The sequence below is a fragment of the Fomitopsis serialis genome, assembly GCF_022376445.1.
Source record: "Fomitopsis serialis strain Sig1Antser10 chromosome Unknown B0H18scaffold_55, whole genome shotgun sequence".
NCBI classification, from domain to species: domain Eukaryota; kingdom Fungi; phylum Basidiomycota; class Agaricomycetes; order Polyporales; family Fomitopsidaceae; genus Fomitopsis; species Fomitopsis serialis.
The window spans coordinates 48,781-72,442 of record NW_025955015.1 but is presented as its reverse complement, the minus strand read 5'-3'; the positions used below and the strand labels follow the sequence as shown (position 1 = coordinate 72,442).

Below are 23,662 nucleotides of genomic sequence, written 5' to 3'. Positions count from 1 at the left end.
CGGCTAGCATTCTACATGTTCTGCGTATGTCTCGAGGTAGCACATGCCGAATGTTCGCATATCATATCGTACGATTCGACGTACGTATTGCCCTGATATAGGAACTGAATCAGAAGATTTGCGTACCAATACCGCCGATAATAATGAGTCGCGAGAAACAGGCGTCCTGCCATGTGCTTGGTCTCACTTACAACTCGCCATAGTCTTTGTCGCAGCCTCACTCAGCATCGGCCGTTGTTCTACCTTCCCTCCACGCCATGGACCATCCCTTGTGTGAGATCTGCAAAGGCCAACTGTTCCAGGCGCACAATGATGCCCCAAAGCCGACGTACAGCAAGGGTTGTGGTAAGTCCAAATACTTCACATTACTCCATCTCGTGTGATCCGGAGCCACGCTTGCAGGACACCTCTTCTGCAATGACTGTATAGCCGTGTACATAATTCAGAATCCACATTCCGGCTGCCCTGCCTGCGCTGCGCCATTGGAGGGACGTGCCGCGTACCTTCCAGCTTCAGTCCGAAGTGGTACCTCTCGGCCGATTTCCTTGATCAACCAGATATACGTGACCACCGAGGCCGACGACTCTGATGCTAGGATCGTGGGCGAGGTTGCGCAGTAAGCTTGGTGAACTGGGGCCAATAAACCACATACTGATTATGATCTAGGAATTCCTCGCTCCTGCAAAAGCAGCACGAGTTGGATAGCATGAATCATCGAGTACAGATGCTGAAAAGGGCGCATGATGCTTTGAAGAACGAACATGCATCAAACACCAGCATCATCGACAGTCTCATGCATCAACTCGAGGCCGCAGGCGATGTTCGCCGCGAGGCCGAGGGGTTTCGGTCGACACAACGTCGTGAATTAGGACAGCTGCGCTCCGAGAGACAGGACTTGGAGGATATACTGGACGCTATACGACTCGGAGGTGAGAAGTCGTTCTAAAGATTATGACAGCTCATCAATTCCTCCTGTTATCTGTGTAGATCGTCCTCGTCGCTGAGCGTTGCCTCGGATTCTGGTCTGAGTCCTCAGACTGCCATTCATTCAGTTCTCGCTTGCATCTAATCGGCGTTTCGGTACCGTCTCACAATTGGATGGGAAGCTCTCCTCGGCAGGTCCTCATGCAGTCTTTTAGTTTTAGTGCTTTGTATATCGCCAGAAAGTTGCTACTGTCGTAAACGAAATGATACAGCGCTCGTATGGTGACAAGCGAACCAAGGAGATGTTGGAGTTATTGTGAGCAGCTGGTCAGATTGAACACGTATGGTATGTATGGCTCGTGCATTATGTCCATGGCCATGTAAGGCAGAGTAACAGCGGCCATGGAGCCCATAGGCCATCCCACTCTGTTCAATCTATTGAGACTGCACACGAAACAGCTTTGAGGGTCAGGTTATCTCATGTACAATAGGACGGAGACATACTGACGACGACGTGTTCATCTGACACCCGCTAACGAGGTCAAACAGCAGCATTCATAGGAATCAGAGTACGCACAAAATAAACCGCCATAGCCACAGCCAGACGCAGACCACGACAGCCACAACATCGCATCGCAGCGGCGCCAGGAAAGCAGGGCAAGCGTGTATGGGCGATGGATCCGCGGGGCTTCCATGACGAACATCGTCAGTTGCACATTTGGCACGCAACACATTCGCGTCGTCCATGAACTACCGGGCGTGGTCTCTTCCGTGCTCGGAAAGAGTGTGTCGTCTTACAAGCTATCCGCACATTCTTCCTCGATGTCCATTGTTGCCCAGTCACAATGTTGTGCAGCCTACTGCACACGGATAATCTGCTCGCGGCGTAATCAATCGATTGACGAGAAATGGTGATGCACTCACCATGACATCGAGGCATCACATAAACATGCTCTCAGACAGATGTAGAATGGAGGCAGTCACCATGATCACAGCATACAAACGATACATATCGGAGTGTGATTGTAGCCAAATTGTAGCGAAGGACCGTAGAGAGACATGTACAGTGTCTCTGAGTCTCTGCAGTCGCTCCGAGTCGACGGCGCGAAGACGCGCGACGTGAGGGGAGTCATGTGACAGATTTCGCTCAGACCTTGCGAATTCACTTCGTTCTCCGTTCTGCGACTCGGCCCTCCTCTCTGGTTCGCATCTGCACTGTACAATCACTTGACGGACCAGTTATACCTACGACCAATGTACGTGAAAACTCATGCGCAGTCACATCTGAAGTTCCACTTCGCAGTTCTGCTATGTACACGCAACTCGCCCGCGCATCCCATGCCCAAATGCGGATTCATACGATAACCAGCACCGAGGGAAGGAGTCGAGAGCAGCGGGTGACACAAAGCGCGATGGAAGGGGCATTGCGGGCAAGCAAGGCGGGTGAAATAAGGGCTTGAAAGTCCAGAGTACGTCCTTGTTAAAGGTGCCTTCTACTCATCCCTTAACAGTGCCCACGCGAGGTTGGCGCGAGGATGCATATTGAACCAACAATATGCTTGTCGTACTCGCTCATCTGGCCATCTTTGATCTGCTCCCGTCCGTCCGCCCGTCTTCCCTTTCACTCATCTGCCCTCTCATTCGCCTAGTCTCGCCCGCTCGCCTTCCCATCCTGCTTGCTCACTTGCTTTGACTCTCACCCGTTCGCCAGCCGGCCTTCTCGCCGGCCCTTTTGCTCGCTTGCTGACCGTTCGCTCCCTAGCGCACTCACTTGCTGGTTCTATCGCTCACCGCCGACCCTCTCGCTCACCGCCGGCCCTCTCGCTCGCTCGCCTTCCCCGCTCTCTGCCTTGCCCGCCAGCCCTCTCATTTACTCGCCCCTTTGTCCACCATCAGTCCTCTCACCTACAGGTCTTTCCATCTACTCTACTGTCCGTCTACTTCTTTGCCCTATCCTCTCCTTGTTGTTCGCTCGCTATGCACGCTACGTGCTGCGACACCCATGCGCTGCTCCTCTCCTCCCGAACACCATTGTTGCCCTGTTGGCCGTGCAATTCCTCTCGTCATCGCACACAATGCCTTCGTGTCGCGTTCTTATATCTTGCACACACGTCCTCGCGCCATCGCCACGCATGCCCTCGAATGTCCGACAGCCGCCAGATTCTCGTGCCGCCTGTCTCGTCATCCATGCCGACCCTCTATGCCTGCAATGTTGTACTCTAAGAGTCTTCTCCCCAAATCTGATTACCAATCTCACGCGCTCGCGGCGTACGCCCTCACTTCGTTGCCGCCTGTGCCTTCGTATCATCGCCAAAAGCTTCCTGTGACTAGTCACGCCCTCGTGGTATGTGCTGAATGAAGATGCAGCCGTGTTGGACACGGAATGCTTGAGATCGCTCCTAGATGGACATCGTCGTGCATGACGGCTCCGTGGATTTCCATCGAGGTGGCGGGTTCGACCTGGACACTCGAGCGGTTCAAATCGCTCGCGTCCTCGCCTGAGTCATGAGATGCTGCATACGAACTCCCGCACAACTGATTTGCGCTTCACTTTGACGGGATTCGAGAATCACAGCAGCATACGGTGAAATTGAACTGTACGACGCGACACAGTACACGAGCATGAAACTCAGTCACCACTACTTAAGCTCGTGAGCAGGCAATTTTGTAATGTACTTAAGATGTTGATTACTGTGTGGATCGTTTCTATACGTTGTCATCGTCCTCGAGAATCGGAACGCTGAATGCGTCGGACTCCAAGGAATACTCTGTAAAACCGAAGACGACGATCATATTCAGGATGACACAAGACAAGACTAGTGATTAGTCTGCTCGTTATCAAGGTTTTCGGAGCAATACTGCGAATACAGAATGAGGTTTAGAACATACAATAAGCGCGTCGGAATCCTGGATCGTCACGGAAGTCCCTTCAGGTGCTACGGCCAGCAGCCATCTCGCTTTGCTGCGCACTTCCCCGCTGCCGTGAGCTTGCTGGTTGGGGTTCTCCTCTGGGGTCAAACCGCCCGGTCACAATGTGCCGATTAGACAGGTCATAACGTGCCGCATGGCTAAGGATAATCAGCTATTTTGGCGAGACGGCCGCTCGAAATACGACCTACGTTAGAACACGATCCGAATGAATGAGATTGACAGAGATGACCAGCGGCTTCAGCCATGCGGCCTCGAATTGGTCCATAGTTGCTGCAGCAGAGTAAAACCCAATGGGCAAGCCTGTGACCGCGGGCTTGCTGCTCTCGATATCACTCTCCAGACGGTAGTGAGGCCACCCACCCTGAGATGCTAAGTGTGCTCCCTTGTATCTCAGGAAGAGATGAAGAGCATCTAGGGTGCGCAACCAGGCAACTAGGGCGGGCGAGCGCCATGATTTCTTGCGGATGAAATAGGTCGGTTCTCCTCTACCGGCTGCGTGATCAGATTCGTCTGAGCTCATACCCTGAATACCCAAGGCTTCGACTACTTTCAGGGCGCCAGGATCAAGTGCGGAGGTAAGCTCGTGGACAGCGTTGTGGCGTCTGAGGTAGGTCTATAGTTCGTCCATGAGACGAGAGCGACAACGCACTAAGGATCTAAGTACATACCCCTCGCTTTCGTTCTTGTTGACGATGATTGCGTCGTGCATTTAGACGGACTGCCTCTGCCTGCGCCTGAGACTTGTGAAGGGCGTGAAGGTGTTCTGTGTGGCGTAGCCATATCGAGATAACTTGTTCTCTCGGGCAGTCGAGGCCAGGATATTTAGCCATGAAGTCGGTTGCGAAGACTTCTGCCACAGCTTTGTTCCATACCGATCGTGGCGTTTGGCGCGGGTCCCACTTGAAATCATCCGGACTACAGCAGGGACGTGTGGAGCGCGGGTTGAAGTTGGCGAAATCAGCATCTGAGGGTAGAATGGGAAAGCCGTCGTCATTTCTAGTGCGCCTCATCAACTGCATCCCGTGTCTCCGGATGGCTTTCTAGAAACAGAAGTAAGTATCGATATTAACCACGGCGGAGGCCTTATACGTACCTGTAAAGTGTTGACATCACGGTGTCGAGGTTGGGCTGCACGTCCATTGCGAGGGAATTGAATACGTAGATCATCGGTATCATCCTCATCGTCCGCAACGTCCCCATCCCCCGAGTTCTGCGCATTGCGACGTCGAGCGTCCGAAGATGCTCTGGCACTCGCCGCGTCGGAACGTGAGGATACGATAGTAGAGAACGTCGTTTGTAGTGTCGTGGAGAAGGTCTGCATTTTCGAATCAAGATATTGGCCGAGTTCGACGAGCCTATGGTCCATAGTGTTCTGCAGGTTCTTGATCTCTTGGTGTGAGGATGCTACACCTGCCGAACTTCCGCTAGGAACCGCTTGCGCTGCGTTAGACTGGATGGCTTGCAGCGAGGCTGAGAACGAGCTGAAAGAGCCTTCCAATGAGTGAGCCAGCGCAGAAAATCGCTCGTCCATAGCGTTGCGCAATTCGTCAACTTGGGCTACCTGAGCATTCGCTGGAGCCGAGCCAGTTCCGAAAGCTTGCAATGACTGTGCGATGCCCTCTATGCGATGTTCCAACGCACGTTGGACTTCATCCATCCTCGCGCGTGAAGACGCTGCGTTAGCCGACACTTCGGCGGCAGTCCTAGTAGTAGTTATGAGCGCTGTTTGGACCGACGCAGAGAATTCCTCCAAGGTCTGATCAACGTTCTGACTGAGCAATGCAAGTCGATCTTCCATCGATATGCGAAATCCGTCTAAATCACGGCTTGTTGCGGCAGGTAGCATATTGTAACGAATCTGGTATTTTGCGTGTAGCAACTTCAACAGATAGTTCTGTGGACTGACCCGAAAGACTCACACTTGGACTACGAATGTCAGAGTCGATAGGGGATTGTCCATTGCTGGTTCTCCTTGCACGCGGGGACTGGCTCATGTTGTCCTAAATACGTACGGCGAAGCGCACAAAAGGACGTCAGTGGCGCAAGAGCATGCGTAAACAAGATCGCACGGCACCTCTTCCTGAGCACGAGCCTTAGGTATGTTTACTCCGTCATCAGCAGAGGGGAATGGTGTTTCGAGCCAACCAGGAGGGTTTCCGTGGCCTGGGTACATCGCGTGCGCCGGCTGCCCCATACGACCCTATATACGAACAGCAGACAAAGCGAATGGAGCGACGTCAGCATCTTACAAGAACAATCACTATGCACATCACCTCTGCCGGGGAACGACGATGTTGCCTGCTGCTTCCTGCTGCTCCAAAGTCAGGGAATGGTGTGTCGAGACCAGGGGGCGACGGCTCATGGCCTGGACGCTTTGCGCGCCTTGGCCGTCCCACGTAGTCCTGTATACCCACAACAGCCAGAGTATCAGTGGCTTCCAAACACAGCGATGAGCAATAATTCAGGGTACCTCTATAGATATAGGACTGTCCTGTCTGTTGCTGTCGACCCCAGAGCCGGGGAACGGTGTATCTAGACCAGCAGGAGATTTCCTGATGTGGCTTGGGCTCATTGTGGGCACCGACTGGTCACAAGGTACACAAGGTACGAAAACGTCAGTGGCTCCCGAGAGCGGTCATGGACAAGACCTTACGAGTAATGCCTCCCCCGGGGAATGTCGCTCTTGTAAGTTGGCCTCAACGTTGGGAATCGGAGTATCAAGGTCGGGAGGGGGACCGTAATTCTGGCCAATTGCTTGTGCCACTGGCTGTCTTGCATTGACCTGTAAGTACAAAGGAGGGTTCGGGGATATATGAGTACAAAGCAGTGACGAATCACATGAGCGTTGTACCTCCGCTCTTGCAGGTGCGTGGGGAACGTGGCTACCGCGCTGAGTTACCGCTGCGCGTTGATGACCATCTTCATCTCGGCGGTGTAGCTGTGGACTCGGGACCAGTTCGACAAGCTGAGCCGGAGGGCCTAGGGGAGTGGCACTTGAGCCTCTCTGAACAAACCAATATACGATCAGTAGACAGCAGCGCCATGTAGAGGCGAAATGAAACATACCTCTTGAACAGGTGAGCTCTCCCCCGGCCGCGTAGCAAAGTCAGCGGAAGTGTCCATGGATCCGGCCGTCCCCTAGTAGCAGTCCCCTTCTCTTAACGCAACATCGCTGAGTGACGAGGTGCCCGTACCTCTGACTGAATCTCGGCATCATCTTCTTGCGCGCCCATGGCATGGTCCATTGCTTCTACTTCTTGGTGCTGCGAGTGCGGTCTGGTAATGAGCAGCAAGTTCATGTTGAGAGCAAAAACTCATTGGAGCGCACCGGGGTGTGGAAGCTCTGATCATCATCCTGGGCGTCCATTCTGCTCTCATCGGTATCGAGGCTATCAGAAACTGTGTCGTCCATTGATTCGTCCGCATCGGCCGATCTAGGAACGGGAGAAGTGGGTGACAAACTATCGCTGTACTACGTCGATACAAGATGAGCATCGTTACAATTGAATGCCAACCCCTATGAGCCTACCTGCATGGGAGTTGATTGACGTTGCACAGGAGTAACGTCTCCCTATCATTGAGTCGTTGTGAGTGCTATGACGCGCGATTACGCTGCTCAATTCCTTACCGCGGAAGTAGGACCAGACAGCAAGACGCGCAGTGCATCCGACTGTCCGTCAGCCTACAACATACTATGAGGCTTCCGTTGTTACTGGCGGCACGTAATCACAGTACCTGAGCCGATGGTGACGAAACGATCTAGGCATACAATGTCAGGGGGATGTCGTACACCTGATAAGAAATTCAAACGGGCGTACATCGTTCTCCAGGGCGCGTTGTTTGCCTTTGACCATCCGACGATGAGCGCGGCCCTCGTTATCCATCTCCACGTCCGCGTCGACATCATCTTGTGTAACGATTGGCTGGGTACGCTGCGCTTGTTCCTTGTTATGGTTTCTCGCGGGCAGACCGAACTCGGCGGAGCTACTCGGCAACCGCGAATTGCTCGGAAGGCCCATATCCTGAGGAAACCCTGGCAACGGGTCCAAGTCGACTTCATCGAGAGCCGTGGAACGTGTCGGCATTACTACGGCTATCTGGGATCCCGGAGAACGTGAGGTCGTAGCCTGCCAAATCATCTCAGTATATGACCTTAGGAGAGCGCAGGAGGAGCACTTGCACGTTCCACATCACTGCTTGCATGTTCTACATCACTGCGAGGCCCGTGTTCGAGGGGACTCATCTGCGCTGTGGGTCCAGTTGAGTATTCGTGGTTCTGGCACAATCGCACGTTTGAAACGGCGATGCTGACCTCCAAGTTGCATAGAAGCAGTCAAGGCTGGATTCGTTTGGCGAGAAGGCGCGCTTTGATCGCTTACGGTGGTCGCTGCTACAGCTGATGTTGGCGAAGTAGTGTTGAGCAACTGCGCCGACGAAAGAGATCGTCTGAGAACTGCGGAGCCTGCTGGGCGTGTAAAGGCTTACATCGGAACCAACCGCACTTCTGTGACCTGGCGTGGAGTGCAGTTCTGAACGTTCACCCACTATAGAGCCTTGGAGATCCTGAACGTTGTCGCCGACGTTCTGGGCGCCTGCAGACGTGGATCCCAGTACCACACCGCGAGCATTGCCCGCAGAAGTCGCCGCGTCGGTCTCGGCCAACGGGGCCTTGAGCCCCACCTATCATTGACTTATCAATTGACAATAAAGCAGAACAAAGCAGAATCATGACATGCCCGACGAGACAGCCGTCCTCCAGTTCCTTCTGTTGCTCCACGAATCTTCTTTACTGGGCGACCGACGTTCTGTTGATAATCAGGCAAAGGGAAGCACGGTATGAAGTTGGGCGTAGTACGCACCACCGACCCAAGCTTCGAAAATTTCTCTAATGCGTCATATCTCATCGGCTCCCACCTTCCTGCAGCATCGCCGGACGGGGATGTCGACGTCGACGGTTGATCTTGGAGGGAAGCGTCGCCTTCTTCCGCGTGCTGCGGAGCAGCGACTGCCGATGGCTTGAAATACGAACGAATATTGCTGTCCTTTATGAGGACTCGAGGCGCCATAATGACATTGCCTTTGGAATCGTGGATTTGTTGAGTCGGGAGCTCAACATGTACCCGCTTTTGTCCAAGGCCAGCGAATGGTGGACTTGGAGGAGCTTCAAGCTCGAGCTCTGGCCGAGGCGGCCTGATGGGCGAGCTAGCACCAGCGTCCCCTAAGTCAGACATCGAAGGCAGACGGCTCGCAATCCTCAGAGAGCTCAGTATTAGCACAGGCCATGCGTCGTGCTGGCACTTCTCCTGGTCTCCGTACCAGTAGGCAATGAGCTGCGGCCACCTGGAGTGGCATGTCTCACGTTGCGAACACGGGCGTAGTGCGAGACAACTCTTGCTCCCGGATGGTTAGCTTGAGCGGCGCATCATACACGCCTGCAGGCGAAGGTGGGAAGGCGCCCCGGCGGCCCCGCTGACCTGCGTATACCCAAAGCATTACTGAACGATACCTAAACCTATGGAATGAGAACCTACATGCATCCGTCAGGGTTCAATACTGGCCGTTGTAGTAGGCGTACCAGTAGTACGGCCGCATGACCTCGCGGGGCAGTCGATATCGATGAGGACAATCTATGGACATAAGTTCGCACAGCGACAGTACGGTGCCCGATGATCGAGGAGGTCCGACGGAGGTGAAGGAAACGATCTCCGAGCTTTCGTCACGGCAGCGGTGAATGACAGGCGTGGCTCCACCTCGTACTGAAGACCGTGCGGATCGCACGCGTCCTGGATAAAGCCTATCGGTAATTAAAACGGCGAGGACTTTAGCTGATTTCGCGTGTTGTCTTCTTCTGTGTGTGGCTTCCTTCGTGTGCATCTTCTTCGATCGGCGTGTCTTTCATCAGGCTTTCTTCTTTCTTCAGCGTGCCCTTTCCATTGGCCAAATTCACGCGCTCTATGCGCGGCTGCTGAAGTAGTACTGACACCGCGGAGATCAGCTTCTTCCTATACGTTGAATGGATCGATCCACGCGGTTCGTGTGCGACTTCTGTCCCAAAGGGGACCACCGCGGAGAGCAGCTTCTTCCCCGCTTCTTCCTATAGCATGCGTCCTTGACTGGAATGAATCGATCCACGCGTTTTGTGTGCGGCTTCTGTCCAGAAGGAGATCACCTTCCTAATATAGTTTGAGGGCTTGATTTGATTCACGCATTTTGTGTGCGGCTTCTGACCTAACGAAGAGTGCCTCCGGAGCTCCCTAGCCTTGGCGTATCTTTCAATATACATCGATTCACGTGTTTTGTGCACGGCTTCCGTCCTAGCGGAGAGCATCTTACGGCCCTACCCATGGAGCTGGCACGCACTTCGGCTGAATGACCAATCTCAACGCCGCCACAGTGTTGCTTGTGTCGTCATTTTGAGACATATGTTTCAGGTTGAATCGTAAGAGTAGGCAGTATGGCGGCAGTTTTCCATCAACATGTCGAGGGCATAATGCCATGATGTACATCAAACAATATCAATACCAATTGCTATCTACGCCTGACAGACAGACCGTCCCTGTCAGCTTAGACAAGGCCAGGTACTAGGGCTGGATATTAAGTCGGAGGGATTCTATCCAGTATGTCGGCAGGTATTCCGAGGGCTTCGAGGGCTTTCAAACGCGCATAGTGCAAAACAGCAGCGAGTAGCGCGTGAAATACCGCGGTTGTTGTGTACCACCCTTTCACTGCCACAGAGTACCCTTTCCTCCAGACACCGTCGACAAAAGACGTGCTGTGTGCGACCTAAATCCAAATGATTAACAGTGTTATGGAGTTTCAGAGAGGAGTACACACGTAGTTCATCAACAGCTCATACATGGCACCCCAGGGAATGTTCGTCCCGATGAGCCAAGTAGACCATGCCAATGTCACACTGCCGATTATGACGAGGGCAGCGACCAACAACCTCCATGCCTCCTCAGCGGTGGGAGCAAGCCCTCGTATTCGAACCTTTGGCATGCGAAGGGCAGCACGCCAAAATGTCAGCCGATTATCTTGCGAAGTGTCTGCGCCTAGTACGCACTACGTTATCCACGCAGCACCAGCAGAGACGTAAGCGACCTTACCGATCTTAGCCCTCCATATCTTGATGTAGACACCGGGACCCTGACTCGCCGCCCCTGTAGCGATGTAACTAAAGCCCTGCCGTTGGCATCCCTGATAGCACAATCAGGAGACGGCATGTACAACGTTCGAAGACGCACTGCAACCGCCATCACTATGTGCCCTAGCATATTCACGCCATTTAGAGTGTCAAGCCGTCAGAATCCCAAGAGAACCTCACCGCCGTGATCAAGCTGTTGGAAATAGTCTCCGGACGACGTCTCCCAGACGCAGACATTTCCCGTCGACGTGCCGCATACTATCGCGCGCCCATAACGCAGAAAGGCCACTTGTAGAGCAATCTTCGGATTCGGCGTAGCGTTGAAGCGATACGATTGCCGGGCCTTCGTACGATCGGACAGGGAATATTCAGTCAGGCCATCTTTGAAGTTATGTACCACGATGCTGCTGTAGTCCGGCGATACTGCAGAATGACCGCTGACGAGGTGGCTAAGTCATGCTTAGGGCAGTAGGCGAGTAAGGGTACACGCACATAGCTGGATGGGATTTGGGAGGCACAATGTGCCAGTTTCTGTTGCCTGTTCGAAGCTCGTAACACCTGTGCCAGTTAGACAGGCTCGATTGTGTCGTCTGAAGTACTCACATGACGCCGTGGGTCAGGTAAGTCACGATAATTTGCTGTCCGGATTCTGTGAACTTGACTGCCACGGCACGATCGCGCTTATCGTCTAAAGCGAGCCCGTCTTTCGGGTGCGGAAGCCGAGTATCGCCGTCGTACTTGTCTTGAAGAAGCTCCTGAGTATAGAGACAAGAACCCTGATGCTGACTCACTAGGGGCTGTCTCTCGCGTGATATGCACCTCAGGACCCATGCCCACGGCGAGACAACGGGTGCTCGGATGATAGTCCATACAATAGATGTGCGATCGGGCACCGAGACGAATATCGTAAACCTCGTTGTGTGTCTGTAGACATAGTACATAAACACTGCCAGGGCGCGATGGCAAGGATCAAGCATACCAAGGAAAAACCTCGAACCTGTAAAAGCGAGCCGCTTTGGCAACCAACAATCAAGGTCTCTTGTTCCACTGGGTGCCAGAGAAGGGAGTCGACGCGGCTATCGCACGTGAAACGGTATAGGTAGGTGCCGAGGGTCGCGTTCCAGATGATAACAGACTCGTCGTCAGATCCACTCGCAAGGTACAGGCCGTCCGGAGAGAACGCAAGGGCGTTGACCACGTCAGAATGGCCGCGGCTAAGATCATGCAAGAGAACGTAGGCAGTGGGGCCCATATTGTTCGAAAAACGAGCGATATCTGGGTGAAGGGATGCGGGGAGGAAAACTGCGAGTTGCTTGAAGCCAGGGCCGCAAAATGCACGCACTCTCAAAGGTCCGGAGGAATTGCGTGTTTCCTGCCGCACGGCGAGCGACGAGGCGCAGCCATGCCAACTTTGATCACCAGATGCATCTATGAACATCTCATGCCAACAGCGAGGCGCAAAGAACCCTATGGGTGGAATCCTTGTGTTAGAACTATCGCTTCCAGAGCCCGGAAGTCTAGATCCCCTTCAGGTGAGAAAGTCCCTCCAGCAAACGATTCCTGGAGGGAATCTATTTAGTGTTTGCAGCCATATCTCGAAGGCCGAATAGCTCCTACACCTCAACGCCGTGCGAGTCCCGATCTGCCGCCCCTCCTTCCATTCTCGCCGCTCGCGTTAGGAGACTCTCCCACCGTCTCATCAACCATGCGCGCCGTGTGTCCCATTTGCGTAGAGACGTTCACGGAGAGGCCTAACTCTATGCTCGTCTTGCCTGCATGCGGTAAGCTCTGTCCAACCATCACTTCAGGGCTAATGCATACCCGTGATTCCAGGCCACGCAGCTTGCTCCGCCTGTCTACGGACGGTTGCCATGAATTCCCACCTGTGCCCGCTTTGCCGAGTGCCCTTTCGGTGGTCCGACGTCATTTCTATTAAACTCAGGTTCGCAGAGGCGGAACCAAATCCCGAGCGTTATTGCAATGTGGTGCGAAGGTGTGTTCTAACGTCGGGGTCCTAGGCAGAGTCATGAGCTTGTCTGCTACAGAAAACTGGGGAAACTGCCCGCCGAGGAGCTTGACTTGCTGAAAGAGTACGATTCGGTTGTGCAAGCAATGCGCGGCCTATGCGCTCAGGTGAAAGCACAACGCTCGCGGATATCGGCGCACGAAGCAACCCTAGAGAAGATCAACCGCGACGCCAAGCTGGTACGACAGGATACGCTGAATTTGCGCGAAGAGAGCCAACGAGAGATTCTCAAATGCGCAGAGTGCATGCAGAAGATTCTGAACGAAGAGGTGAGGTGTATGGTGTTGCTGCCATGAGAACAAGGCTTAGCTTATCTGGACTCCAGGCTGATGTTGGCGGGGACATCAACACACGGCGCCCACTCCGTCGCGTCGGGGACCGCCACCAATCTACCTAGTTATGCGCCGAGAACTTGCTTCGTACGTTTTGTGGCACTTCGCTATGCTTCCTCTCTTGAAGCCCGAGGGACGCTGCGCAGCTCCGAGCCGTCTCGGCCCTCCGTGAATCGTGATTAGAGCGGGCGGCCAGTGCAAGCTCGCATGGGCGAGATATGGGAAGCGCGAAAGAGGATGAGGTGCAGAGCGCTGCGGTTGCGCCCGATGTTAGTCATCGAACGTTCATGTACTAGTACTGGTGTTCTGCCTTGAGGAGGACTTTCAGACGTTCTGCCAGAGCTCGTCTGCATGGGTGGAGATCCTCCATAGATCTATAATCGATCATTCAACGATCATCCGTTCTGCGCGTGTACACGTGACTTTTCAACGAAGAACAACGCTCTCGCTGTCACCTGTGAAGCTTTCAAGCTTCAAGCTGCACTCCTCCCCCCTCAGGCCTCAGTACTCAGCCCCGGGCCCGCAGCCTCCGAGCCTTCGGAACCCGGAGCCTCACGCTGGTCTCCTCATTCGTGAAAAGCACCCGGTGAGCCATCTTCGTGCCTCCAGCGCGCCCGTTGAGGTTGTAAGGCGTACGGTCGAGTGGAGTCCAACATCCCGCGCCTTGCATCGCTTCGGGAACGGCTGGACAGCGAGCCGCTATAGTTTGCTGACATGTAACGGTTGCAGGCTTCGTCCACAAGTCGTTGCATCGCCTCCGTCACCATGGTACGCCCCCTTAGTCCCACAACTTTCTCCTCCTGTTTGACCGAGTTGCCAAGGATCCCTTGGTCGCGCAAGGGCTGGCTTTCTTTAAGGATAGGCTTGAGCTCGTATGGGATGAAGAGGCCGTCGACGACGGGGTCATGGGGTCATCCGCCTCAGCAGACCAGGCCCCGGCCTTGGAGGAAAGAGGCCTTGCAGGCTCTGACTTTGTTGCCCACGAGGACAGGTATGTGACGGTTCATGGCGTTGCGCTGGCGACGCGATCGTGCTAACATCCTCGCACGGCGGTGGCCCAGCTCAGTACCTTCGATGTCAGGCCCTATGCGCCTCAATAAGAAGCAGGCCCGCAAATCTCGGCGCCAAGGCCCACGCAGCGCCGCTCGCGCCGCTGCGTGGATAGTGCGGAAGGAAGCACAGGCGTTGCTCACGGCAGCGGAACGTTGTGCGCTCGAAGACATGCCTCTCTCCGGCGGCTTCATCGGCCACCGAAAGGTGCGTCTTGCAGCGACAGAGCATGATGCGGACCCCCTACAAAGTGGGCTGGTGGTTCATCACAGCGAGGGGTGCGTCGATCTGTTACGCGACCTGCCGGGTTGGGCGCTGGGGTTGACGTGATAATAGCAGGGCCGCCGAAGTTGTCGACCGCGCGGGCCGCTTGGTTGTGTATCGTGCATGGCAAGGCGTGGCCACAGAGGAGGCCAACGACCTTCTGACGGCCGCCGCTGCATACCTGGGCCAAGTCGGCGTCAAACCGACGTACTCTGTCTCCAAGCGCGGCGCTTTCGCGCAATACTACTTCACGCTACACAAGGATAACCAGCCTGTACGTCTATTCAGACGGTGCTTCGGCTGTTGTAACATCTCACGCGCTGCGTAGAAGCCGAGGCTGTCAAAGTATTTTTGTGATCACGCTGAGGTGGCCCACGAGCTCGCTCGGCGATTGGCACCTGTCATCCTCCTGGTCTCAAGTAAGATTTCCTGTTCCTGTCTTTTGCCGGCTTCCTCATCTCATGTCTTTGGAGGAATCTTCCGCCGTGTTTTTCCCGAACTTCACAAATACTATGCCAGCGCACTCGACTTCGCCCTTCGCAACGACGCCTCGTTAGATGCACTTTTCTACCCTTTCGCGTCCTTCGCTTTGAATATGGGAGAGGTCATCTGCGCGCGGCACCTCGATTGTACGAACCTGGGCCCGGGTTTATGTTGCATCATCCCTTTCGGACAGTACGACCCGTCTTCTGACTGCCGAATTGGCCTTGCGGAGTTAGGTTGCGAGGTAGAGGTCGCACCGGGTGTACCCTTATGGATACCATCGGCTGCGTTCACGCACTACAACACCGCACTGGTGACGGGCGGGGCATGGCGAGGCTCGGCGGTGTTTTGGACCGGCGGCACCATGTTCCAGTATCATGAACTTGGCGGGCGCATGGTTTCAGAGCTCAGCGTGACTGAAAGGTCGGAATATCAGGCAGCCCGCGACTCACGCATTGCCGCTGGGATTGCACGCTTTCCGGAGCGTTCTCCTGTATGATGACTTTCGCTGGCTCAATTAGGACTAGTACTTACTGGTCTGCGTAGTACTAGTACTACCGCGGTGGTTTCAAGCGCCTGTCCCCTGCTGTGATGTGTGATAGACTCGGACGACGCCGCACGCAATAGCACGAAGTATGCATGAAAACCGACCGCCTGATCAATGTGGTGCGGGCAGATCTAGATCGGCATGAGCGTACGCCTGCCTTGTTGCCTAGCCGCGACAACTTACGAGATAGAAGGTGCGATACCGTGCTATGGGTTGCACGATGCTGGGTTTATATTTGTGTGAGCCCACCGATTAGTCGCAGATCTTCTAAATCAGGACAATCGACTGTATGCACATGTCTCGAATACTGGTCGGAGCGAACAAGTCAACGGCGAACGGTTGTATGAAACGGATTACACCGGAGGATGGCCCAGAGGTCCGACATCGCAAGTACTAGCCCTGGTGAGTCGTGGCTACTAAGCGCATCGGCAGGTTTTCATGAATCCTTCGTGACCGCAGGCGCGAAGATGCGGCCTCGAGGCACACAACGGGTACGTCGCAGAGGGAGCCGAGAACTTGAACCAGATATCAGCAGAGCTCAGGCTCCTAGGCCTAGCTGAACAAGCCCGTCTCTGTCGCCTTCTGGATGAAGATGAGCGACACAATCCCCACTGCGGCTGACCAGCCAGAACCATCCCCCAGAGACACAACTACGCAACCCGAAGGGCCTGCTGCCGGCGATGCCCCACAGCGCGTCGTGGACAGCTCGAGGGTGCTCGAAGCCGCCATGGACAACGTTCGTCGCTCGACTGCCTTGGCACGCGACTTCGCTCGAGTCTACAGGCACGAAGGGCTTGCCGCCGCCTCTGCGCCTCTGCGCGTCATAGACGGCCCGTTGCTCGACGCAGTGGACAACGCTCGTCCCGAGGCTTCCTGGGTACGACGCTTTTGTCGAATCACGATTGTGCCTGCTAACATACGACAACTAGGGCGATTGGTGCGATCTGCGCACTTTCGCGATCATCATCGCTGTGTACTGCATGCCGGTCCTCTTTGCGATCTGGTACATGCCTGCTTGCTTCCGAAACGACCCGGCCGGCGGGTTGTCTGTCTCGGTCTATTGTTGCGCGGATGCTGCAGCTATCTGCACGTTGCCCGGCATGGGCATCTTCTTTCAGCGCTGCCGTACTAGCTCACAGACCGACTTGCACTCCGCTGCTTGGGAAGACTACCTGGAGCTGCTGGGCCTCAGCAACGATCTCGTCAGCAGACTCACAGACCAGTTGTGGGATCAATCTGCATCCGCGAGTGCGATGGCACGCTTTGCAGAGAAAGCTATCCGCCAATCCGACAACCTCGCTCACACCGACGCGGAGAGACATCTTCGCGACGCTTCAGCTACGTTCGCGGCCAGTACAGCGAATTTCACGCTTGAGGCCTTCGAGCTATTGGACTCGGAATGGGCAGTGGCGAAGAGGTGAGTAATTTTGCGCTCATAATGTTAGAAAAGCTGCTGAGTCCTGTTGAATTCAGCACCTCTGCCATGCACTACCAGCTGCTCCAAGCACTTCATCGCGTCCACCATCCCCTGGTAGGCCAAATCCCGTACCTCATGCCCGAGCGGAGGCGAGTGGCAGCATATATGTTCGAGGCAGCCCGTGATGCGCTGCGCATCAGCATTCAACACCTCTCGCTCCGATACAAGAACGTCCTTACCGCCCTGAATACCGTTGCGATCGATCTCGGGAGGCTGCGAGACAATGCCGCTGAGCGCTGCTCTCCGGTCTCCAGCACGGCGGCACTTCTCATGCAACCTGTAGGAGAGCCCGCCGAGGACACGACTTCCTGCCGTTATGTGCTGCGTGAGCTTGACTCCGCTCACTTCGCGATTGCAACCTGCGCGGCTCCCTTGTTCGAAACGTGGTCGTCATTAGCCGACCTGGACTCGCGCGTACATCAAGCCGATGACAGAGTGCGCCAGCGCGACCGCGACGTCGGACCTCTGGGAAAGGCGGACATGGCGGCCATTGAGAGAGCTGTAGCTGAGATGGAGATGGTGGTTGGGCAGATGGAACGTATTCTGACTTATCAAGGCTTCAAAGGGTTCGCGAACCGCGTCGTCGGACACATGTGATGTCCAGACGGTCAGCGTGTTTCAGGCAGTACAAGTAGCTCGATGGCCCATATTTAAAAATTGGAGGAGCCTGCGGAGTCAGCCGGTTGGGGTTGACAGCCACATATCTTATTCGTTCCCTCCCTATGCTTACAGTGAGCTCACGAAATATAAACGCTGTCGATGGAACATCCGGAACTCCAAGGTGTATACATCAAAAATTACGAACACTTGTTTCGTCTCCGTCTCCCATAGATATAACCGCGCGAAACAAACAACATGAGCTTCATGTCGCGTTAGAGGCTAAACATCGTCGCTAAGCGCTCCTCGACGCCTTTACAGCTGTACGGCCGGGTTGCAACATCACCTGTTTCTTCCAGCGACCAACATAGGTACGCCAGGTGTCCTCGGTTACCCAACGCGGCTCCGCCGTTTCCAGAATGCGGAGCACGTATCCTTTGAGGTTCGGGTGAGGATGGCCTTCCTCTACTTGCTCCCAAGCAGGTGGCGCGACACGGATCCACACTTGAATCTCCGTCCCTACCCGATGGATATAGAGGTCGCTCAACTGAGCGACAGACGGGGGTACAGGGACAGCTTCAAGAGGCGCGCCGTGCGAGAAATACCAGCGAACCTTTTCGACTCTCGATCGAATAGCGTGCTCAAAAGACAATGGGGAGCTATTTGCCACTCGTCAGCACAAGAAAGGACATAATCAGGCCTGTTTGAGACTCACACTTTTGCGCTAGCACTTGAGCTCACTTTGGCATCTGGCAGTAACTCGCCGTGGATACCTGCCTGAGCCTGAGTGTCCAAACCTGCCTTGGCTTCCGAGCTTGGCTTGGCATCCAATGAAGCATGCCTCGCCGTTCCAGATAATACCGGCAGAGCATCCTTCTGTTCGTCCGATTGTCTTCCTGTGTGCCCGTTGTATGGGCGTCCAGGTACGCGAATGGTCAAGCGAGGCGACATCGACGGCCTGGTAGCGTCTGACGTCGCGCCGATGTCCATAGGGACGGTCTAGGCGGTGATAAAGCAAGCATAGTTAGGGGCTAGTGTCAGACGTGACAGAGTATGGCATACTTCATCGCTATTCTCGACTATGCCGTCGTCGTACAGACGGCTCAATCGGGCGGATACCCTCGTACGACCGGGAATAACAGCAGTTGCGGTGGGAAGCACGGCCCGAACAACATCGGACGTCGCATCATCTTCGCTTCCAGACATCCTCGTAGAAAGAGACAGGCGCTGCTGGCGATCAGCGATTCAGCATGCGTCGGAAGCAAACGGAGAAGACGGACACTCATAGCGTCCGCGGCATTGGTAGGGTCGGAGGATTGATGTGTGACGTTGCTAGAGGACGCCATAAGTCTTGGGGGTTTCATAGTGGCAACTGAGCGTACCTGGATAGTACTGCAGGGTGCCTCAGGTGTCTGTATCGCAAAATATAGCATCCTGGTTCTAGGACATCCTCCTGAGCGCGGCAGCGTACTGATGAGAACGGAAAAAGCGACGAGGAAGTCAACCGAAACTCACATCGCGTTCCAAGGGATAAGCCGGATGCCGACTGCCTTTGGCGACGAAAACGACGGGCTTCGCCGGTTCAATCATACTGGGCTCACAGATACTAGTAGTGTGACGATGTGGGGATGGCGGAAAGTCCAAGTGCTGCTGAGCAGCACACTCCGTGAACAGACCTCGTTTATATAGGCGTGCGCAGCCGACTCACCTTTCTTTGGCTTTGAAAAAGGAGTTATGAGCGGCGGCGGCATCGAGGCTCGAGCTCAAACGCTCATACTTTGTGCCACATCGATTGTGCGCCACGGGTCCGCAACCGCATGCGCAAGTTGCGGTTGCTGCAGCACGAGATCATTGGGACGAAATTCCGCGTGGTCTCCCGCGTCCCGCCGGACAGCGCAAGCCTTGGAATATATGCTGTACCGGTGCTATTCGCCAGTTGGACTCTCGGAGGCGAGGTATGTGCATTGGCCGTCGATACATTGGGCATCTAGGAATTCTGTACGTAGAGGATAGCATTCATGACGGCGTATATGTAGCAAGCGACAGTACACGATATATAGCAGATATAGCAGAAAGCAGTCACCGAAAGAGCAGAGACATAGCCTGGATAGCAATGGGATAGCAAGGCGACGAAGTTGGGTGAATCAAGAGTAAATGTGAACGTAACAACGCCATGCAAGGCGGTGACATCCGGGCCTTCATGATGCTCATCAGAACTACCCTTGATGGTCATCGCCACTGTCGGCGCTCCAGTTACGAACGTGGTACAAGAGTTCAAAGAGGACTCGGAACGCAAGATCTATGTCCCGTGCCTGTGAGACGATTGTTTTGTGCAAGGAGGTCACAAGTGCCTCGACCTCAGCACGGCTGAGTTCTTTTAACAGTGTCAGCGCCAGGAATAGTCAAGCCTTTCAAGGAAACGTACTGCTCAGGCTTTCTGTGTTGATCACGGCCGTCCCATCACTAGCAACCATTCCGGCCGAGACACCACCTTCCTCCTCCGGTCTAACTTGCACACTGCCCATTTTTGCTCTCAGCTCTGCCTTCATCTCCTCCATAAGCCTCTCGCCTTGCTCAAGATTGTTCTGCTTGTTCTCGTCGAGTCGTAGGACTGGGGTCCCATCACTCTGATACTGCACGATCCTGATTTAGAGGCGTATCGGCGGTCAGTGACGATGAGCGTGCAACAACAGAATATCACACTCACATAGTGATCAATATGCCGTACAGTGTGCCTTCGTTAGTGAGGGTGGGAGGAGACGTTGGGACCCGCAAGCTTCGACCGCGCCACGGCCGCAAGTATGTAGCGTGTTTAGGCCGGTTTAGGCAACTTTGGTGTCTCGTCTCACATGAGCCTCTCCTCATCAGGTGTGCTTACGCGCCCGAAGACAAGTCTGGCAGTAAATATAACAGCAAGATAATCGCAGCCCTTGTGCTATAGAACGCTTAGGCTTGTTGTGCTAGAGGTACAGTCATGGGTCAAAGGTGAAAAGGTACGTTGCAGTCGAAGCTGGCGGGACAAATATGAACACTATATGGTACAGTGATCCTACGAGTCTACGACAGCAATTTGATTGCGGCCTTTGTGGTGCTATAGAACGCTGTGCTAGAGGCACAGTCATGGATCAAAGAAGAAACAGTCGGCGCGGAACAGACAAATACTAGATGGTACGATCCTACGAGTCTACGACCAGAATGGCCTGACGTTCACCCCTTGAGGTATGACGACGGTGAGTGCATTAAGGACGGTGCGACGATGCTTCTCAGCAGCGATGGCGAATCTGTGTAGGGATCATCACCGGGTAAGTCTGTCTGTGCCTTACAACGGCCAGTAATTGCCACTCACGCCTTAACAGCCCTGCGCGCGAGATTCCGCTCCGTCTTTCCATCCAGGTGGATGAACTTTTCACGCCTCCCCGACTTCATCACCAGTAAATCGCCTCTGAATAGTACGTCTTGAGCAATGGTCGAAAGTGGCCTGTTACGCGGTAAGGCGATGGTGGATATTCCGCGGACGGTCCTATCGGCTGCAGGCTGCTGCCACCAGATGATGAACCGATGCAGCGTCCCAGCGCGGTCATATACTTGGATTTCCATGTCGGCGACCGGGTGGTCTCGCAAATGTTCACTGACTAGCGCGCGGGTGCCGTTGTAGCCTGGCCTGGTTCCCGCTCGGACGATGGCAACGTCCACGACAATGTCTTTGTGATGATTGGCTGGGAATAGAAGCGCTCGAGCAAGTCTCGCAGCACGCTGTGGGTTCCGAATGTCAATGTGAGCTGTGTTCTGACCGAGAAACAAAGCTGCATAGTACTGACACGATACCGTGGCCGCGCAGCCGTCGATTTGCTTCTCGCCATGGCTCGCTGCGAAGTATCACTGATGCCTGGAGCGCGGGACCAAGGCGCGGGGCCAAGGGAAGTGGCCGTGTTAGTACCTTACGCCTTTTGCTTATACGAAGTCTAGCAGATCCACCAGATGAAAGGGAGATCACGCTGTGCGTCATGCAGCGGCGTCCTCTCTTCCAAGAAGCCGGGAGATATTGGCGTTCAGCAGCTCACATTGCAGGAGCCCTAGGCCTGACCAAGCGGGCACGCCGCCAGGCGGATCGCTTGATCTAGAGACTGATGGCCCAAGTATCCGCCAGATTGTTCTCCGTGTTACCTCGTGTACTCGGCGTGCGGCCTGGATGCATTTAATATACGCCCCGCGCGGTACGTGCATGCAGACGGAGCGTTGACCTCCATCCGACTTGCTGCATCCTCTAGTCCGAATTTGGATCAGAAGGATGTTCCGGCTACAGCCTGCACTTCGTGCGTAGGTCCACTTCTGCTTCTTCGAATCCGTGTTTCAGTCTCAACTTCGCCCGCGAAGGCATCGTGCTCGTCGAATGATTGTTTCGGGGAGCTCGGGCATGGCCTACTTGAACCGTCGTTGCTAATCTCTCCCGAGTCTTACCTGACTTACGTCTGCGCCAGCTGACAATGTTCCTGCGCCTATTCACCATTGTCTCTCAGGCACTTGTTCTTTCGCAAGCCTTCCTCTGGTTTGGAACGTTCCTCTGGGCGCACATGCGGAGCTTCTGCTCATATCCCGTGGTGGCTTCGACGTTCCGCTCCTGCGACACTATCAACTCGAATTTGACCGTCTGGGCTGCGCTCCCACTACTCCTGGGCGCGCAGACTACTGGTCTGGAACAGGTCATTAATCACACCGATGCCCACATCGACATCATCATGGATCTTACAGAGACACGCATTGCATCTCTCGACCTGTCCATCCTCGTACAGTTCAGCACTCTGGAATACCGCGATCAAATTGCCATGCACATCAACAAGGTTGCCGACGATGCGCTCGATTTGAACCGCGCATTGCAGATCCTCTCTGCCAAGGTTGGCGCCGGATTTGATCGGTACGAGTTTTACCCCGTTCGTCGTAGAGGTCACTTCTGACAGCAGGCGCAGGATTGTGTCTACGAATGACCATCTCTACCGCGTCTTGCGCGCTTCCTCAGCGACGGCCCAGCCTGCGTCAGACTCTGTCCGGTGCCAGGTCGGCCCGCTGTTTCAAGGTCTCGATATCCGCGGCTGCCTACCACACACTTCCTACCCCGACATCTCTCACGCCTACGACCGCGCCCTCCAGACCTATGAGACTGTGCTTCGCGAGCTCATCCAGACCAGCATTTCCTCCCTGACGAAGGCAACCGCCTTCGACGCCGACCTCGTCGCAGTGATGAGCATCATAGGCGGAGAAAAGCTGGAGATTGACATTACCAAGAAACAGCTGGGGAGGCTGTGGACCTTGTTGGGCGGAAACAACTATCAATTGACCCGCTTGGCTCGTAACGAGCAAGTCCTCGATCGCGTCGGAGAATACAGCGCTCGATCTCTTCGCTACGTTCGCTCAATTCAGGATACCCTGGAAAACATGCAAAGACAGCTGGAGGAGCTGCGGCTTGTGGCTTCCGGGGCTCTCATTTCCGATGTAGCGCCTCCCGAAGTCGTTTTGGAGATGCTGGCCAGAGGGTTGGAGAGGTTGGGAAATGCAAGAGCGGCTGTCGGTGGGGGGCGCATCCAGCGGGGGTCGCTCGAGGGGCTCTAAACGAGGTTAGCTGTTTCCTTTATTGTCGTAACTTGGCTTTATCTTGACGTGTCTGTCGCTATCGTTGACAGAGGATACGTGTGGCATAGCTGTGCAACTTGAGAGTCACGACATGCGGGCATACCAGTCTGGACGGTTGCACCTGGCGGACTCGATGTATTCGGCTCTGCTCAATCTGCGCTGCTTTGGCCATCGGTACCAGGTGTAGTTCCACCGTATTTATGCTTCCAATCATGCACTGGGTGCGTCTGTGATTCAAATGTTCAGAGGCACCAGCTCGAGG

The 23,662-nt window shown here is 54.7% G+C and overlaps 8 protein-coding genes across 8 annotated transcripts; 5 read left to right on the top strand and 3 right to left on the bottom strand.

The window, feature by feature from the left end:
- The first annotated feature begins 192 nt into the window (after window positions 1-192).
- On the top strand, window positions 193-1,230 carry B0H18DRAFT_1018446 (uncharacterized protein). Its single transcript, XM_048029374.1, has 4 exons — window positions 193-345; window positions 403-616; window positions 667-929; window positions 988-1,230. The coding sequence occupies exons 1-4, from the start codon at window positions 258-260 to the stop codon at window positions 1,002-1,004; spliced, it is 582 nt and encodes a 193-aa protein (XP_047891211.1). The 5' UTR covers window positions 193-257; the 3' UTR covers window positions 1,005-1,230.
- Window positions 1,231-3,769: 2,539 nt separating this feature from the next.
- Window positions 3,770-4,681, bottom strand: B0H18DRAFT_1018437 (uncharacterized protein). Its single transcript, XM_048029373.1, has 3 exons — window positions 4,524-4,681; window positions 4,044-4,468; window positions 3,770-3,992 (listed from the first exon to the last, which is right to left on the bottom strand). The coding sequence occupies exons 2-3, from the start codon at window positions 4,373-4,375 to the stop codon at window positions 3,854-3,856; spliced, it is 471 nt and encodes a 156-aa protein (XP_047891210.1). The 5' UTR covers window positions 4,376-4,468; window positions 4,524-4,681; the 3' UTR covers window positions 3,770-3,853.
- A 5,630-nt stretch (window positions 4,682-10,311) lies between these two features.
- On the bottom strand, window positions 10,312-12,653 carry B0H18DRAFT_521990 (WD40-repeat-containing domain protein). Its single transcript, XM_048038435.1, has 9 exons — window positions 11,979-12,653; window positions 11,791-11,923; window positions 11,603-11,741; window positions 11,492-11,557; window positions 11,180-11,436; window positions 11,100-11,122; window positions 10,962-11,052; window positions 10,690-10,907; window positions 10,312-10,638 (listed from the first exon to the last, which is right to left on the bottom strand). The coding sequence occupies exons 1-9, from the start codon at window positions 12,435-12,437 to the stop codon at window positions 10,450-10,452; spliced, it is 1,575 nt and encodes a 524-aa protein (XP_047891209.1). The 5' UTR covers window positions 12,438-12,653; the 3' UTR covers window positions 10,312-10,449.
- Window positions 12,654-13,780: 1,127 nt separating this feature from the next.
- On the top strand, window positions 13,781-15,893 carry B0H18DRAFT_521974 (uncharacterized protein). Its single transcript, XM_048038434.1, has 6 exons — window positions 13,781-13,943; window positions 14,087-14,348; window positions 14,419-14,685; window positions 14,747-14,945; window positions 15,003-15,090; window positions 15,145-15,893. The coding sequence occupies exons 2-6, from the start codon at window positions 14,263-14,265 to the stop codon at window positions 15,651-15,653; spliced, it is 1,149 nt and encodes a 382-aa protein (XP_047891208.1). The 5' UTR covers window positions 13,781-13,943; window positions 14,087-14,262; the 3' UTR covers window positions 15,654-15,893.
- Window positions 15,894-16,196: 303 nt separating this feature from the next.
- On the top strand, window positions 16,197-18,002 carry B0H18DRAFT_521961 (uncharacterized protein). The gene is made up of 3 exons (XM_048038433.1): window positions 16,197-16,578; window positions 16,631-17,118; window positions 17,175-18,002. The coding sequence occupies exons 1-3, from the start codon at window positions 16,288-16,290 to the stop codon at window positions 17,773-17,775; spliced, it is 1,380 nt and encodes a 459-aa protein (XP_047891207.1). The 5' UTR covers window positions 16,197-16,287; the 3' UTR covers window positions 17,776-18,002.
- A 68-nt stretch (window positions 18,003-18,070) lies between these two features.
- Window positions 18,071-19,365, bottom strand: B0H18DRAFT_1121013 (uncharacterized protein; the record flags this gene model as incomplete). Its single annotated transcript, XM_048034255.1, has 6 exons — window positions 18,071-18,434; window positions 18,491-18,774; window positions 18,838-19,005; window positions 19,056-19,107; window positions 19,158-19,228; window positions 19,291-19,365. 6 exons carry the CDS (start codon window positions 19,363-19,365, stop codon window positions 18,071-18,073), a joined length of 1,014 nt encoding a protein of 337 aa, XP_047891206.1.
- A 622-nt stretch (window positions 19,366-19,987) lies between these two features.
- B0H18DRAFT_521913 (uncharacterized protein) lies at window positions 19,988-20,579 on the top strand. The gene is made up of 2 exons (XM_048038431.1): window positions 19,988-20,440; window positions 20,506-20,579. Exon 1 carries the CDS (start codon window positions 20,077-20,079, stop codon window positions 20,404-20,406), a length of 330 nt encoding a protein of 109 aa, XP_047891205.1. The 5' UTR covers window positions 19,988-20,076; the 3' UTR covers window positions 20,407-20,440; window positions 20,506-20,579.
- A 1,680-nt stretch (window positions 20,580-22,259) lies between these two features.
- B0H18DRAFT_1121011 (uncharacterized protein) lies at window positions 22,260-23,379 on the top strand (the record flags this gene model as incomplete). Its single annotated transcript, XM_048034254.1, has 2 exons — window positions 22,260-22,687; window positions 22,740-23,379. 2 exons carry the CDS (start codon window positions 22,260-22,262, stop codon window positions 23,377-23,379), a joined length of 1,068 nt encoding a protein of 355 aa, XP_047891204.1.
- Between the last annotated feature and the right edge of the window lie 283 nt (window positions 23,380-23,662).

Coding starts and splice junctions, on each gene's coding strand:
- B0H18DRAFT_1018446 (XM_048029374.1), top strand. CDS start 258: ATGGACCATCCCTTGTGTGAGATCTGCAAAGGCCAACTGTTCCAGGCG. Junction 346..402: donor GACGTACAGCAAGGGTTGTG/GTAAGTCCAAAT, acceptor CCACGCTTGCAG/GACACCTCTTCTGCAATGAC. Junction 617..666: donor ATCGTGGGCGAGGTTGCGCA/GTAAGCTTGGTG, acceptor ATTATGATCTAG/GAATTCCTCGCTCCTGCAAA.
- B0H18DRAFT_521961 (XM_048038433.1), top strand. CDS start 16,288: ATGAAGATGAGCGACACAATCCCCACTGCGGCTGACCAGCCAGAACCA. Junction 16,579..16,630: donor CTCGTCCCGAGGCTTCCTGG/GTACGACGCTTT, acceptor TACGACAACTAG/GGCGATTGGTGCGATCTGCG. Junction 17,119..17,174: donor GAATGGGCAGTGGCGAAGAG/GTGAGTAATTTT, acceptor TGTTGAATTCAG/CACCTCTGCCATGCACTACC.
- B0H18DRAFT_521913 (XM_048038431.1), top strand. CDS start 20,077: ATGTCCCGTGCCTGTGAGACGATTGTTTTGTGCAAGGAGGTCACAAGT.
- B0H18DRAFT_521974 (XM_048038434.1), top strand. CDS start 14,263: ATGGGGTCATCCGCCTCAGCAGACCAGGCCCCGGCCTTGGAGGAAAGA. Junction 14,349..14,418: donor TTTGTTGCCCACGAGGACAG/GTATGTGACGGT, acceptor GCGGTGGCCCAG/CTCAGTACCTTCGATGTCAG. Junction 15,091..15,144: donor TGTCATCCTCCTGGTCTCAA/GTAAGATTTCCT, acceptor ATGTCTTTGGAG/GAATCTTCCGCCGTGTTTTT.
- B0H18DRAFT_1018437 (XM_048029373.1), bottom strand. CDS start 4,375: ATGAGCTCAGACGAATCTGATCACGCAGCCGGTAGAGGAGAACCGACC. Junction 3,993..4,043: donor CATTCGGATCGTGTTCTAAC/GTAGGTCGTATT, acceptor GATTATCCTTAG/CCATGCGGCACGTTATGACC.
- B0H18DRAFT_521990 (XM_048038435.1), bottom strand. CDS start 12,437: ATGTTCATAGATGCATCTGGTGATCAAAGTTGGCATGGCTGCGCCTCG. Junction 11,437..11,491: donor CCCAAATCCCATCCAGCTAT/GTGCGTGTACCC, acceptor CCACCTCGTCAG/CGGTCATTCTGCAGTATCGC. Junction 10,908..10,961: donor GATATGGAGGGCTAAGATCG/GTAAGGTCGCTT, acceptor AGTGCGTACTAG/GCGCAGACACTTCGCAAGAT.